We start from the raw sequence: 16,709 nt of genomic DNA, 5'->3' as shown, positions 1-16,709 counted from the left end.
CAGTTTTTTTCCGTGGGTGGCGGGCAGTGGTGGTGGGATTGAACCCAGGGCCTCGCCCACGCCAGGAAAGTGCTCAATAAAGCAAGCTACATCCTGAACCCCGTGAGTTTAATTTCAAACATGAGAATGTGGTAGAAAATATCAAATAAAACGGTCACAGATTGAGCAAACGTTCATCACCCTGCCTTCACCGCGGCAACCCGCGGATCTCCACGCCTTGTCCCGCTGTCGCGGGGCCGCTGATTGGCCCGCGCCTCGTGACGTCACGTAAGGGTTTTTAAGGCGAAGACCCAGGCCAGCGCCGCAGAATCCGCGGTGGCGTTGAGCTGGCTGTTGGTAGGAAGGTGTTGTGGTTGCATCCGTGACTGGCCCAGAAAGGCACAGGGAGAGAGCTGAAGGTAAAGAGGTGCTTTGGCTGTGCAGAGGCAGCCCTCAGCGGGCTCCGGGGAGCTGGTGTTAGTGGTCGAGAATGGCTTGTGGTGAACAGAGAATGGTTGGTGAACAGGAGGGTCACAGCGAAAAAGGGGCGAGCTTGGGGCTCCGGGACGCGAAAGGCGTGTGCTAGCAGGACTCCGTTTCCCGTCTCAGGGAGCGCTCGCACGCGAACTTATTTTGGGGGCACTTCCCGAGTTTTCCTTTTCCGCGAGGATTCTCGGCTGGGGATTGGAGGTCACCCAGCTGCTTCCCTGCTACAAGCTTGGGAAAAGGTTTGGAAGCCGACCTTCCATGATATCTAGTCCTCACCCCTCACCTGAGTATCCTGGGACCTGAGGTTTTCTCTGGGTTTCATCGCCTCTCCTAGGGCCCCTAGGGAGTGGGGCACACCCCTGTTACATCTACAGTTGCTTAAAAAAAATGTATAAGTAAATGAAAGGAATTTTCAAAAGGGTGGGTTAAGGAAAGGATCAAGAAGTTGCAAGTTGTGTGTTAATTGCTAAATGTCTTTTTTTTTCTTCTTCCCCTCCCATGACCTTTCCCTGTTTAGATAACCCAGCTGTGCTTCCCCTGGCCTGCAGTTTCAAGGCCTCCTCCTTCAACTGAGAGCCGAGACTTACTCCTTAGTTCTGACCTGCCCCTTAGTTCAGAATGGGGAACCATTTGACTGAGATGGCGCCCACCGCCTCCTTCTTGCCCCACTTCCAGGCCCTGCATGTTGTAGTCATCGGGCTGGACTCAGCAGGAAAAACCTCCCTCCTTTACCGCCTCAAGTTCAAGGAGTTTGTTCAGACCGCCCCCACAAAAGGTTTCAACACTGAGAAGATCCGGGTGCCCTTGGGGGGCTCCCGCGGAATCACCTTCCAAGTATGGGATGTTGGGGGTCAGGAGAAGCTTCGACCACTTTGGCGCTCCTACACCCGCCGGACAGATGGGCTGGTGTTTGTAGTAGATGCTGCAGAGACTGAGCGACTAGAAGAGGCCAAGGTGGAGTTGCATCGAATCAGTCGGGCTTCAGACAACCAGGGGGTTCCCGTCCTGGTGCTGGCCAACAAGCAGGACCAGCCTGGGGCACTCAGCGCAGCAGAGGTGGAGAAGAGGCTGGCAGTCCGTGAGCTGGCAGCTGCCACGCTCACCCACGTGCAGGGCTGCAGTGCTGTGGATGGGCTGGGCTTGCAGCCAGGCCTTGAGCGCTTGTATGAGATGATCCTTAAGAGGAAGAAGGTGGCCCGGGCAAGCAAGAAGAGACGGTGACCTGAGGCTGTTCCTCCCCATGTACTAGGGGTCTGTGCACTTGGATAGCCAGGCAGGGCCTGTGACCTCTTGGTCAGCCCAGTTGCAGGATCTGTTCACCTTAATGAAGGATCAAGGGGGTCCTGTTTTGGTGCCACACTAGGGGACGCGATGGGAGAGGGGATGTTGTTGCACATATCTCCTTTATTCTCTCCTCTGGAGAAGTAGGGGCTGCAAGATTGGAGACAAATGTAAATGCTGACTCTACCTCGAGCTTGTTTCTTGTTTTCCTTCTCTAGCTTATTGTTTGGATGTATTTTATGGGGGGTAGAAAGTTCTGAGAATGCATTTAGGATGAATGAGAACTATCTTCCCATTCCCCCTTCCCCAGCTGCTTTTATAGAAATGCCAGTCATAATAGTCTTTATTTTTTGTGTCTGTGTGAAAATACCAAGATCTCTCCCTCACATTTGTAGATCCACAACCCTTTTTACAAGCCATGTGTGTTCTCTGTATTATTATTAACTATTTTTTAGCATTTGTCTGTAAGTTATTAAAGATTGATGCCTCTAGTTCTTATCTTGGTCTGGCATTTTCCTCTCTTTATCTAGCTCCAGGGAGAGTTCAGGATTTCTATATGGGGTGGAGGCTGATCTCACAGCTGAATTGGTAAAGTAAGCACTGATAAAAATTAGATTACACACTAATGGGAGGGATGGAAAAAGTTAAGTAGGTAATTGAAAAACTCTGCACCTATTATTGGTCTGATTTCTGTAGTTTTAGGGGATCACGCCTTATTTCTTTCTCTTTCCTCCCCTCCTCTTATCCTCTGCTGCTTGCTCCTGATACCAGCTGCCCCTTGTAGATTTGATTTCAAATTTTGCCAGTTGGAGCAGGTCTTAGGTTCTTAACCTTGGGATTCCTCCTGGAAGAACCATTGCCTCCCCATCTTCCTTGTTTCCCCAGTAGTCAGAGTCTGACTTTTTTTTTCCCCCCAGGAAGATAAACAGTGATAATGGAAAGTAATTCCTCCTTGGCCTTAAGCCACCTCAGTGTGCTTAATCCTGCTGACTGCAGCTCACTGGCAGTGACAGCACTGCTGGTGCTGGGGAGGCCTGGGCTGGCCCAATGAGTAAGCCTGAGTCTTCCAGTTATGGGAAAGGTAGTTCTCATGAAAGGAGCCATAGCTGTCCATCCCCCACCTCCTACCCTCTGAAACAGAAAGGGAGAAGACAGGTCACCAATGTTAGTGATAGTAAGGATAAAATGCTAATGTTGCCAGTACCTGAGTGTCCCTGATGAGATTTATGGGTGAGGGGTTGGTCCCCTCTCATCAGCCCTAGGGCCAGCTGTTTCTGATAATGCAAAACAATTAGCTTCTGCTAATCCTTTTGGGTGGGAGTGGTGATTAAAATCTGAGCATTTCTTTCCAGTCCCCCAGCCCCTATCCCCTGTCTTGCCCCCACCCTTTGTGCAAACATGGGATCCCAGGGTGCCCCCCCCCCCATTCTCCTTCTTATTCCCACCCTTTGTGCAAACGTGATTGATCCCTAAGGTACATTCAGTTTCTGTTCCAGAATCAGATAAAAGGGCTGGGGAGGGGGGAAAGGTGCTGGCAATCTCTCTGTTGTAAGGGAGACTTCCTGAGAATTTGCTTCTTCCCACATAGGACTGCCAGAAGCTGAGCTTTGCTGCTGAATCTGGGCCCATTTAGATCCCCCACTCCAGAACTCTAGTTGGCAGGATGGGGGTGAATGTGCATTGATCCAGAAGGGTGCTCAAGTGTGCGTCAGCACTGGGTACTGCTTGACCAGCTACTGGGCTAGTTCTGCCAGGGACTTGTGCTACCTGGCCTCCCTGATATACACCTGTGACTAATCTCTCCCAGCCTCTGGGGCAGAGCCTTCTAGCCCAGGAACAGTACAAGGCCCTGGTGCAGGCTGGGAAGGATGTGGCAAGAAAGATCGGTCCTGCTGGAAGATCTTCCCCCACCTCTCCAATTCTGTTCCTTTGTCTCAAAATCTTCAGGGATATGTATACATTTTTTTTTTCTTTCTCATTTATGGTCAACAGGGAACCAAGGGCTCTTGTTCTTGATATGGATGAAAGACATGCAGATGTATTCTCCCATTCCTAGCAGAGGGGCCTCCAAGGTGTCAGCTTCTGGTACTGGCTATGCCAACCATCTCCCCTTCCAATCTGGTTAGAACTAGAATCTTCTTCCCCATGCCCCAGCCCCAGGGCAGCTAGGAATCCTGGTCCAACCAAGGGGCAGGGTTGGGGAAAGGTTGTAGTTCCCTTGTCCCAGCTTCCTCTTTTAATAGTCTCTGATATGAATGCTGAGGAGAGTTTCTGGGGGGCCAGGAGTGGTGACAGGAGCTCGATGACTATGGAATTGAAGGAAACCTGCAGGCCAAATTGGAATTCCCTTCAGAACAGGCCCCTCGGCTCCTCCCCATTTCCTTGCAGATTTGAACATAAAATCCAGGTGGAAGGAATTTTCTATGAATGCCATCCCTTGCTGGAGTCCCTCTACCTAAGGGAAAAGGTAGCAGCGGTTCCCCTCTTTCTCATGCTCCTTCCAGTCTTCCCTTTGCTGCCCAAGCTCAAGGAGGAGAGAAGAAAGAGGAAAGGAAGAGGTCTCTAGATTCAGAGTCAGCAGTGACATGAACAGGACACACAGCTACTTAGTGGTACATCCAGATCCTTGCTCCCAGGCCAGTTCTTTGTTCTCCCAGGACAGGCGACAGGAGGAGACAAGTCCAGCATTTCCGAGCTCTGATTGCTCCCTCCCTCCCTCTTCCCTCTCATTGATTAGATTAAGGGTCAACCTTGGGTTCCCCTACTCCCTTCCTGGAGAGTGGGAGCTTTATCTCTGCAGCCCAACAGGGCTCTGGCCTCAAATCTGCCCAGAAGTTCCCACCCTCCTTTCATACCGACTGTGTATCATTCATGTCTTTCATGTCTTTCTTACGCCTATTCTCCAGAATGGTTGTTTTATTTTTATTTTTATTTATTTTTGTTTGTTTGTTTTTAAAGAGAGAGAGAATTTTTTTAGTATTTACTTTTTAGTATTCGGTGGACACAACATCTTTGTTTGTATGTGGTGCTGAGGATCGAACCTGGGCCCGCACACATGCCAGGCGAACTCGCTATGGCTTGAGCCACATCTCCAGCCCCAGAATGGTTCTGTTTTAAAAGGGAGCTAATAGGCTGTGGAAGGAGAACAGTGGAGGCAGAAAGAGAGGCTCAGGCCAGCATTGGCTGGAAGGGGTGGGCTGTCTGGCCATGCTTCATTTCCAAGACCATCTGCTAGGGAGTTTGTGGGTGGATATCATTGGACTTCCTACCCTGGCTGAATTAGAAGAGGACAAGGGTACTCATTCTTAAGTCCTTTAAAATTTTTAAAAAGTTATTTATTTTGGTGCTGAGGATTGAACCCATGACTTCTACATACTAGGAGGAATGTTCTCTATCACTAAGTTCTGCCCTTGGCCCTACTCCTATTTTTTTTAATTGTCCTGTTCCCTTTATTTACAAAAACTGTAGGTCTTTATTGTGAAAGAAATGTAAAATCAGAAAATGGGAAAATAAGTCTCTCCCTCTGGAGATGTATTCCTTGTTTCATCCCAAAAGCTTCTTACCCTTAAGATGACCAGCATTCTCTCTTGAATGTGTATCTCCTTTCCTAAATAAATCTTTGTGCCTCTGGAGAAAAAAAAGAGAAAAGAAAATGGAGAGACCCCTTAATCTAAACTTCAGAACTAGCCACTGTGAACAGGTTTTTATATATCTTTCCAGATACTTTTTTTCTCTTCATATACAAAAAAGGAATGTCTATAATAACACACATAGGATTATATAAGATGTACTTTTGTACAGTCTTGCTTTTTTCATTTATATCTTGAATATGATTCACTGACAGGACATGTAGATTTTTCTTTTGTGGTTTTTTATGAATATATATTTTTAGTTGCAGTTGGACATGTATTTATTTTTATATGGTGCTGAGGATTGAACCCAGTGCCTCTCATGTGTTAGATGAGCACTCTACTGCTTTTTGATGACCACATGAGATTCTTTTTTTTTTAATATTTATTTATTTTTGGGGTGTAGATGGACACAAAACAATGCCTTTATTTTTATGTGGTGCTGAGGATCGAACCCAGGTCCTGCCCGTGCGAGGCAAGCTCTCTACTGCTGAGCCACAATCCCAGCCCGACCACATGAGATTCTGTTGTGATAATGTATCATCATTTATTAATTAAATCCTCTTTTGAATTCAGAGTGGATGAAGCATGAATCTTCTTGCACATATTTCTTTGTACACTTAGAGACAACTTCCTATAAGATAAAGTCCTAGAAGAGTAATTGTTGCGTCAAAGGTTTACATATTTAAAGCTTTCATTGATATTGCTAAAGTTTATGTGTTTGTGTGAGAAGGTCTGACAGGAGCCTAAAGTTAAACAGAGCTTCCTCACTCCCCATTGGCTGATGCCGAAGCCTCTTTACAGTGAGCTGTGTGTATGCGGTGGGATAGGCACCATAGTGCCCTTGCTTTTGGGGAGGTAAGAAGTAAAATCACCAGCAACTTGTAGAGGATTTGCTTGACTGGGGAGCAAGCTTGGGCTCACTTTCCCAGCCAAGGGATTGAGTACCACTGGGAGCTTCCTGGCTGGTGGTGGAGGTAGGCAGATGGTGAGGACTCCCTAGCTCTGAGCTTGTCACAGAAGTCAGAGAGAGTGGGCGAAACAAGTCCTGAAATAAATTCCCAGGACTTGGTTCAGGGAGGGAGTGGAGCTGACACAAGGAGTGCAGGCTCAGAAGGGAAGAGGGAGAAGGAGGATGGCTGTGAAAGCCCTGAACCACTCCTAGGACAATCCCCTGCCCCCTCTGGTAGGGGTCCCCACCAACTGCTTTAGCTCATGGACTCCTGGAACAGGAAGCAGAAGCTCCAAAGATCAGGTTCCTGGTCCACTCTGGGATGTTCAGGGCATGATCTCTCTGATTCATTCCAGCTCCTGGGTTAGTCCTGGGTGTATGCCTGTCCTCAGTAGAGTGGGGGAGGTAGGGAGATAGAGAGGTGGAGAGGCAGAAGGCTTTATCTTGTTTGCAGCCCCTAGTAAATCTGGTGGAATGTTCCTTGGAGGAGGGTAGAGATGACAGCTGACTTTTGAAAACTTGTCAAAAGTAAGGTTTTCTGCTTTGAGTTGTGTTTGTTTTTATAAAATCATCTATTATGTTCCATTCCAGATGCTTATCCTTAGAGAGAAGGCAAAACTGCTTACACATTTCTCTGGAGCTCTCCCAACCCAATGGAGAGAAATAGAACCACCAATCTGACCAGCAGCACCCCAGAAAATAACCCACAAAGCAACAAAAGGATAAGACCTGGCTTGGCCACCAACTTATGTGACCTTGACCAAGCCATTCCTAGTCTACTGGCCTTAGTGTACCCATCTGTACAGAGGTGGGGTTGAGTGGACAATATCAGATCTTTTCTGGTTCACTTTCTGTTGACATCAGCACCAGGTTGGCACGGAGAACTCTTGAATGGTCTTTCTTCCCTTATCGCTCTCTGCAATGACCTTACTTGCTTTGCTTTAAGTTTTTTTTTTTTTTTTTTGGGGGGGTTGTACCAGGGCGTTCAACCACTGAGCCACATCCCCAGCCCTATTTTGTACTTTATTTAGAGACAGGGTCTCACTGAGTTGCTTAGCACCTCGCTGTTGCTGAAGCTGACTTTGAACTCATGATCTTCCTGCCTCAGCCCAAGCTGCTGGAATTTCAGGCATGAGCCACCAGACCTCGTTGCTTTTAGTTTATTTACTGTCTTTCTGTCTTCACCAACTTATCTATTCTGTAGGGTGGGCCTCATTTATTTTATTCACTACTCTATATGCAGGTACAAAGTAGGTGCTCATCACATATCCATGGGACATTAGAGGGTTGGAGGGTGGGGGTAAGGATGTGGATTTGGTTTATAAATAGCTTCCTCAAGAAAGGGAGCCATTAAGTCAGTTCCTACACTGTATCTCAGAAGGCTTCCTGGAGGAGGTGAGGAAAAGACAACTTGGATCCAGAATGAAGTATCTTGATTAATGAGGGACTTGGAGCACCCTGGGCTTAGGAGCATTTTTCTGGCCCTGCCTACCTACCACTCAGGAGGAAAGACCTGAGCCTGAAGGTTAATAGGCACAGTTTCATTCTTCCCTTCCCAGTAATTATCTGGCCTAGGACACTCCCCAGAGACTGTCTACCACTCCCCTCCCCAGCTCCTCCTACTGTCATCTGAAGACAGTCCAGGTTTATCTAGATTTCCATTCTCTCTTTCCCACCCTAGAGGAGCAGGGTATAGGATAGGTATCTAGGAAGGAACACCCAAGGTCAAGACCTGTTATCCAACATGGCAGCCACAAGCTACACATGGCAACACCACAGGGAATGTAGCTGGTCTAAACTGAGAGACACTGTACATGTAAAATACACAACAGATATTGGGCATGCAGTACAAAAAAAGAATATAAAATATCTCAATACTTTTTTGCATTGTTTATATATTGACATAATTTTTTGTTATACTGAGTCAAGTAAAATACTTTTATTAAAGTTAGTTTCACCTATTTCTTTTTAATCTTTAAAGAATTTGGCTGACAAGCTGGACTCAGTGGTATACACCTGTAATACCAGTGACTCAGGAGGCTGAAGCAGGAGGATTGCAAGTTCAAAGCCGACCACCACAATTTAACAAGGCCCCATAGGAGCTAAAAAGATCCTGTCTCAAAATAAAAAAAATAAAAAGGGCTGGGGAATGTTGCTCAGTAATCAAGTGCCCCTGGGTTTAATCCTTGTTAATAATAATAATAATAATAATAATAATAATAATAATAAGGCTGTCAGAAATTGAAATTAAATTTGTGGATCACATTATTCCTTTTCTTTTCTGGTGATTTTGAAAATTGAACCCAGGGCTTTGCACATGCTAGGCAAGCACTCTACTACTGAGCTACAACCCCAGTCCTTCTTAAAAAGTTTAATTTGAGGGCTGGGGATGTGGCTCAAGCAGTAGCGCACTCGCCTGGCATGCGTGCGGCCCGGGTTCGATCCTCAGCACCACATACAAAGATGTTGTGTCTGCCGAAAACTAAAAACAAACATTAAAAAAAAATTCTCTAAAAAAAAAAGTTTAATTTGAATCAAGGTCTTGCTAAACTGCCCAGGTTAGTTGAAACTTGGGATCTCCCTTGGCCCCCAAAGCAGCTGGAATTACAGGTGTGCACCACTGTATCTGGCCAAATCACATTCAATTTCCTTTTCCTATTTTTAATTTCTGGTAATGGGAATTGAACCCAGGGTATTCTACCACTGAGCCACATACCCAGATCCCCCTGCTTTATTTTTAAATTTTGAGACAGGGTCTCCCTAAATTGCCCAGGCTGGTCTCCTGCCTCAGCCTCCCAAGTAGTTGGGATTTTAAGTGTGCACCACCATACCTGGCTCACATTCTAATTGTTAGGTCCACATATTTGGAGGGAGGAAACATTATGGCTAAAAGAAGGAAAGATCTGTTGTTTTTCCTTTCTTCTAAAATCAGAAGAAAAACAGACCAAAAGTGCAGGAATCTGGAACAAGGGCAGATTCTTCTCTTTCTTCAAACCGGGGATTGAACCCAGGGGCACTTTGCCACTGAGTTACATCCCCATCTTTTATTTTGAGGCAGGGTCTTGCTAAATTGCTGGGGCCAAGCTGGAATTTGCAATCTTCCTGCCTCATCTTCCCAAGTAGCTGAGATTCCAGGTGAGCACCAGTGTGCCCAGCCAGGAAGGCCTTCTTGATAGGGACTGAAAAACCTGAAAGATCTGCCTACTCCCCTTCCTGTATAGCTTTCAGGATAGGAAAGGACTTTGCATATCTTGAACTATTTTCAGGCATTACTAAACTATGGTTCTCAATGATCCAAACCTGGTTACTTAGCAGGTGAATTTTTTAGCTTCATTTGGGATATTTTCACTCTACAAACAACTATCAACTCTACTGTATGATAACTAGAATCCTCAGAAAATTCCTAACATTATTTCACCAGACAGTTTCTAATCTTTCATCAGACTGCTGAAGCAGCAGCAACTGTATCTGTTGAGTTTTTATCTTGTTGCTTTCTTAAAAGTACCAGAGCAGAGGGAGGGCCCAGGAGAGGCCATACTAAGGGGGAAGACACCAGCTGGGGGCTTGGTTAATCCACAGACTGGATTATCTGGCCCTGACTTTGCACATACATAAGCAGGAGGTCTAAATATGGAGAGGACATACTGAGGCCATGGAGATCAGGTATGTGTGGGGCAGGGAGGGGCAGTCCTACAATAGATTCCCCATCTACTTACCTCCAATCCAGAACATTAATTCAATCGCTTGCTGATTTATTTTTTTTAAATCTGGGATTGAACCCAGGGGTGCTTATCCCCAGCCCTTTTTGTATTTTATTTAGAGACAGGGTCTCACCTAATTGCTTAAGGTGTCACTAAGTGGTTGAGGCTGGCTTTGAACGCATGATCTTCCTGCCTCAGCCTCCTGAGCTGCTGGTATTATGGGCATTTGGGCCACGGATTCCGGCTCACTTATTCTTTCAATCAACCATATATAATCCAAATAGTATCTTGTTGCCAGCTGGCCAGGATGACGAGATGGGCTGGGTTCAAAGGAGTTGGCTGTATCGATAACCATGAAAACGAAGAAACCACACAACACAAAAATACCTTTTTCTGGGCTGGGGATGTGGCTCAAGTGGTAGCATGCTTGCCTGGCATGCTTGCCTGGCATACGTGCGGCCCGGGTTCGATCCTCAACACCACATACAAACAAAGATGTTGTGTCTGCCGAAAACTAAATAAATAATTAAATAAATTCTCTCTCTCTCTCTCTCTCTCTCTCTCTCTCTCTCTCTCTTTAAAAAAAATACCTTTTTCTCAATTGCTGGGGTCAGGGATGGCTCTGTGACCTCAAAGATTAGCTCCCACACTGGAAAAGAGGGCAAGTGGGGCAAGAGAGTAAGAACAACAGGAACCTCTCTATTTGTTGGGGGGAAGGACATTCCATAGAAAGTTCCACCCAAATAAGGCAGGGGATTGGGTTTCAAAGGGTGGAGTCTTGCTTGGTGATGCCTTGTGGTCAGCAGATTGATTGACATTTTGGCAAGTCACGCCCATCTCAGGTGCTGTTTGGGATCAAGGTGGAGCAAGAGGAAAGGCACACACACATACAGAACCCAAGAAGGGCATAAGTCTAGACCAGTCCCCTCATAGGCTCAATTGCGCATAGCTCGCACACACACACAGCCCATGGATAGCTGGTGACAGTATCTAGCATTATTGTGAACTGAAGGCCTATTAGAGTCTGACACACCATCCTAGCCACTGGAGACAAGGAGTAATTTGTACACAAAGAAATGTCCTAGCAGAGGTGAGGCTGTATTCAGTGGTAGAGCACATGCTTAGCATTCCCAAGGCCCTGGGTGCCATCTTGAGCATACACACACGTACAAAAAATGTCTTAGATGGGGTTTCCTGGACACAGACTGAGACTGGGGCTACATGGTTTATGGACGGGCAGACCCTCAGGAGAAGAATAGGAAAAGAAGCTGGACAGGGCAGAAGAGGAGCTAGACAAGGGGATATTTCACAGTGGAACCTGGTTTGGGTTTGACCCTGCAGAAGCACTGAGAATACATCCCAGATAGATTCTCATCTTAGCAGGGAGGCTGGTCATTTATGACCTGATCAGCTGACTGGCTGTTAGTTGCTCTGGGTGTCCTCTAGGCCAAAGGCAAGTATCCAGAGAAGGGAAACCCCTGGCAGCCAGCACTCAACCAGTACATATTTGGGTGGAGCATTAAGGGCATCTACCCAGGGTGTAGCCCGAGATAAGCAAGCTGACCTGGGCAAGCCACACTCCTGATTGCTCTCGTGTGTGGAAATGCAGTCCTCTTTCTACTCTCACTCTAGGCCTGGCCTCAACTCTTATCTGTCCTTGTCCCACCTTGTTTCTCCCTTCTTCCATTTCTTTGTCTCTCCCACCCCTCCCCGCCCCTGACTTTGGTCCCTGCCTGCAAACCTGCCTTGTCTTTCTTGAGGTTTATCAGGAAGATATTCAGGATGAAACCATGCCCTTCTTTGAGATCCTCCAGGGAACTGGAGTATAGAGTCGTTTCTTTTTCTTTTTCTTTTCTTTTTTTTTTTTTTGCAGGGGGGATATCTGGAATTAAACTCAGGGGTTCTCAACCACTTAGCCACATCCCCAGCCCTATTTTGTATTTTATTCAGAGACAAGTTCTCACTGAGTTGCTTAGTGCCTCACTAAGTGGCTGAGGCTGGCTTTGAACTCGCGATCTTCCTGCCTCCCCCAGAGCCATTGGGATTACAGGCGTGTGCCACCACACAGGCCAAGAATCATTTTTTGCTGATGGGTCCTTGAGCCTCTAGGCAGAGGGCTTTAGTGTCCCAGGGACATCTGACACTAACCCTTCTCTTGTGCTTTCCCTTTACTGGGTGTATCCAGCCCCACTTCCTGGAGAAGGGACTGTTCAAGATGAATTCATTCTGAAGGCTTCACTCCTACTTAAACATCACAGGATGCATTCCCTGGAAGGGGAAGGGTGCGCCTAGGCTGGCTTCCTTAGAAGCTTCAGAACAGAAGAGACACCTCCTTTCCCTGTCTCCTCCCAAAATCAATCAAGGGTGGGAGAGCGAAAGAGATGATTGTTTGGGGTGGGGCTTGGGTGAGAGGCTGGCCTCCAAACCTTCCTTTTCTTCTGGCACAGCCCTATTTGTACAGGTGCCAGAATCCTAAGGAAAAACAGCAAGAGAAAGACAGGAAAAAAAGTTCTTTGAGGGCATTTGGCTGCTCTTTTACACCCAAGATCAAACAGTTTAGTGTCACACCCTCCCCATCTTTTTGTTCTAACATTTAGATGTCCTGTGGTATGCCCCATAGACACACACACATGTGTACATGTGCGCAGGTGCGTATGTGCGTGCGCGCGCGTGCACACACACACACACACACACACACACACACCCTCACATTGTTGAAACCAGAACTGCTGGCTCCAGGGAGGGGAGTGAGGAAGAAGCTATGGACATATGTGGGTGATCACATACCTGTCCTCCTGGGAGGTGACACTTCCACTACACCTCCACAGGTTTCATGTGAACCTCACCCTAGCCTGGGCCTAGTGTTGTCAGGGTGGGCAGGAAGGATGGAGGAGTTGAGCTGGTCCTATGCCAACAAGGAATTTTCAGCTGGTTCTCAAAGTGCCTGTAAATCAATCCCACCAAGGACCAGATCTAGAGAGAATTCAATTTAAAACATAACAGTGGACTTTGAGCCTGGATCATTTGTTAAACTTCAATGATTGTCCAGAGATGTGCCTTGAAGGATTTTTGAAGATTTAGGGAGCCCCAGCTCCCTCATGTATTGTCTGAAGGTCAAGGACAGACTTAGGATAGAGTCTGGAGTTTGTATTGGGGAAAATGACCTTGGCAGCCCAAAGCGTTTGGCATCTCTGAATCAGGAGAAGGGACTGCTTGACTGGATGTGTCACCCCCATTAGGCTGGGGCTAGAACTGTAATTGCTGTAATTCGTTGATGAATGCAATTTGCAGCTGGCTTCTCTCACTGTGACAGGCCTCAATTAGAGTTTCCAAGGGATCTGGGGTAGCAGGGGGAGCTGAGTGTTGTTTCCAACTCCTTCTCTTGGTCCCCTTGTAAGAGGGGTTCACTTGATGTTTTGACTATATCCCTTGTGGCTTTGAAACTTACATGATCTTCTTTTCCCTAAACTTCTCCCTAATCTCATTTTCTCTGAATCACTTCTGTAAAAGCCCCCTATTTCTGAGGCTGGATAGACTCACAGCCTTTGGGACAGGAATCCCCTGTTTTTCCTTTGCTAACAAAGCAATAAACCTTCTTTTTCCTTTTTCTCAAGACCTCGTCTTTGTTATTGAATTGGTATCAAGGACAAGGACCTATGGATCTTTTGATTACACCTCTGAGCATTCTGCCCTAGCCCCAAACAAGAGGTGGTTCTTTAGGCCAGCTGATTGAACCTCCACTTACCTCTAAAGATACAATTTCAGAATAAGAGGTACTCACTGACATGGAGAATGAGGACAGTATCAAATGAAGGATGCCTTCTTATAGGTTGGTTTGGGTGCTAGGGATTTCAGTCAAAGGCTTTCAAACAAACTCAGAGGGGGTGGGGGAAGGGGAGGGAGGGAGGGAGAGGGAGGGAAAGAAAGAAACCAAAGGGGCTGGGTGTGGTGCACAGGCCTAAAATCTCAGCAATTTGGGAGGCTGAGGCAGGAGGATTATAAATTCAAGGCCAGCCTCAGCATTTTAATGAGACTCTGTCTCAAAATAAAAAATAAAAAGGTCTGGGGATGTAGCTCAGTGGTAAAGTACCCCTGAGTTCAGTCCCCAGTATACATACACATACACACAAAGTAGAATTGGGGAGACTTTGGGCCCACTGGACTGGCCTCTTTCTTATTTCCTGCCTCTTATACCCCCTGTTCAGTGGCCTGCCTATGATATCTGTAAGGTTCACTTAGGATGACCAACTTGTCCTGCTTTGCTCAGTTTTAGCATTGAAAGTCCTGTGCCCACTAGGCATGGTGGCACATACCAGTAATCCTAGTGACTCAGGTATCTGAAACAGGAGGATTACACAGTTAAGGCCATCCTTGGCAACTTAGTGAGACCCTGTTTCAAAATTAAAAACAGTCGGGCACAGTGGTACACACCTGTAATCCCAAAGGCTCTGGAGGCTGAGGCAGGAGGATCATGAATTCAAAGCCAGCTTCAGCAATTTAGCAGGCCCTAAGCAACTCAGTGAGACCCTGTCTCTAAATAAAATACAAAAAAAAAAAAAAAAAAAAGGGCTGGGGATGTGGTTCAGTGGTTAAGTGCCCCTGAGTTCAATCCTTGGTACCAATAAATGAATGAATGAATGAATAAATAAATGGGCTTGGGAGGTAGTTTAGTGCTAGAGCTCCCCTGGGTTTCATCTCCAGTACAGCAAGGGGCAGGGTGGTGATGGTGGTGATGATGGTGGTGGTGGTGGTGGTGGTGGTGAAAGGAAGTCCTGCATCCCAAGAAATTCCTGGAACCTGAGCATATGGGAACAGTTGGTTGTCCTAGGTTCAATGGAGCATAGCGTGAAAGCCATGGTTACAACTGTTTTAATCTATTGATGAAGATACTGGGGCCAGGATAGTTGTGGTTTGAAGTCCAGTAGATAGATTACTATGCCTAAGAGTGGTCTGTATAAGGGGTTAAATTTTGCTTCCATGTCCTGTATCTTGGTGAGAGATAAAATGGTCCACATCCAAATCTCCTTCAAAACACTCTCTTGTGAAGCCTTCCCTGATTTCTCTAGAAAGAGATGGGCCTGCTCTTCTAATTCTTGTTGAGCACTTATCAGGCAACGTTGTTTTTTTTTTTTTTTTTTTGTTTTGGTACTAGGGATTGAAACCAGGATCACTCTACCACTGAGCTACATTCTCAGTCCTTTTTATTTATTTATTTACTGAAATTTTTTTATTAAAAAAAACACTTTTTTTTATAGTTGTAGATAGACAGCATGCCTTTATTGGTTTAGTTTTTTATGTGATGCTAAGGATCAAACCCAGTGCCTCACACATGCTAAGCAAGCACTCTGCCCCTGAGCTATAGCCCCAGCCCTACTTTTTGTTTTGAGATAGTTTTACTAAATTACAGAAGCTGACCTTGAATTTGCAATGCTCTTGCATCAGCCCTCCTAGTTGCAGGGATTATAGGTGTGTGTCACTGTGCCTGGCAGGCAGAGTTATTTTTAATCCAGGGTCTTTTCCCCATCTGGACAGAAAGATTCTTGCTTCTAAGTCCCACTTATTTCATATCCCTTGGCAGCTAGTGAGGTGTCTGGCACAGAGAAGACAGATAGATGGATGGATAAATAGGTGGACAGATGGATGGAGTTTGAAGATGGGTGGATTGGAAGATAGATGGCTGGCTGGAAGGGTGGAGAGCAGGATGAATAGAAGGCTGGGTGCCTTGCTGATGGGATGGAACAATTAGGCAGTTTCTAGGCAAGTTCCTCTTATATCCGTTCCCTCCACTATGGACATTTTGCTTGAATTTCATTTTTAGAATATCTAACACACGTACATTTAGACGTAAGGATCAAAGCAACTTCCCAAGACAATTAGCAATCTTTTAAGTGTATTATTTTGGAATAATTTGTGCCATTGCTTTCATCTACATAAAGTTATGGTTTAATTACACAAATACAACATTTGATGAAAATACCTCAAATAGGCAGCTGATGGCAGTGACGAAGACTGTCTGAAAATAAAACAGCTTAAAAATATCAGACAAGGGAGTATGTAGGAGGCAGGGAGACAGGGTAAACCATTGCTGAATACAATGAGCAAGACAATTGAGACTGGGCTGGAAGGGAGAAATCATGATAGGAGGAATGAGGATACCCTTTAGAAGGACTTCCCAATTATCAGGATCAAGAGACAACAATATAGATAGTTTTGAAAGAAAGAGGGACATGGCAATAATTGTGGTTTGGAAAAATCATTAGATTAAATGATTATTCATTATTATTATTATTATTATTATTATTATTATTATTATTTTTAGAGAGAGAGAGAATTTTTTTTAATATTTATTTTTTAGTTTTCGGTGGACACAACATCTTTGTTTGTATGTGGTGCTGAGGATGGAACCCAGGGCACACGCATGCCAGGTGAGTGCGCTACCGCTTGAGCCACATCCCCAGCCCCCATTATTATTATTTTTAATGCAGTGCAGGGAACAAACTCTTTATTTTTAAACTATTTATTTTTAAAGAGAGAGTGAGAGAGAGAGGAGAGAGAGAGAATTTCAATATTTATTTTTCAGTTATCGGCGGACACAACATCTTTGTTTGTATGTGGTGCTGAGGATCGAACCCAGGCTGCACGCACACCAGGCGAGTGCGCTACCGCTTGAGCCACATC

General features: G+C 45.8%; 1 protein-coding gene across 1 annotated transcript; it reads left to right on the top strand.

Moving 5' to 3' along the window:
* Nucleotides 1–303: 303 nt before the first annotated feature.
* Nucleotides 304–2,234, top strand: ARL4D (ARF like GTPase 4D). The gene is made up of 2 exons (XM_081271827.1): nt 304–398; nt 986–2,234. The coding sequence occupies exon 2, from the start codon at nt 1,087–1,089 to the stop codon at nt 1,687–1,689; it is 603 nt and encodes a 200-aa protein (XP_081127953.1). The 5' UTR covers nt 304–398; nt 986–1,086; the 3' UTR covers nt 1,690–2,234.
* Nucleotides 2,235–16,709: the final 14,475 nt, after the last annotated feature.

The sequence above is a fragment of the Spermophilus citellus genome, assembly GCF_964194105.1.
Source record: "Spermophilus citellus genome assembly, chromosome: 17".
Classification (NCBI taxonomy): Eukaryota; Metazoa; Chordata; class Mammalia; order Rodentia; family Sciuridae; genus Spermophilus; species Spermophilus citellus.
This window is presented reverse-complemented; position numbering and strand designations above follow the sequence as displayed.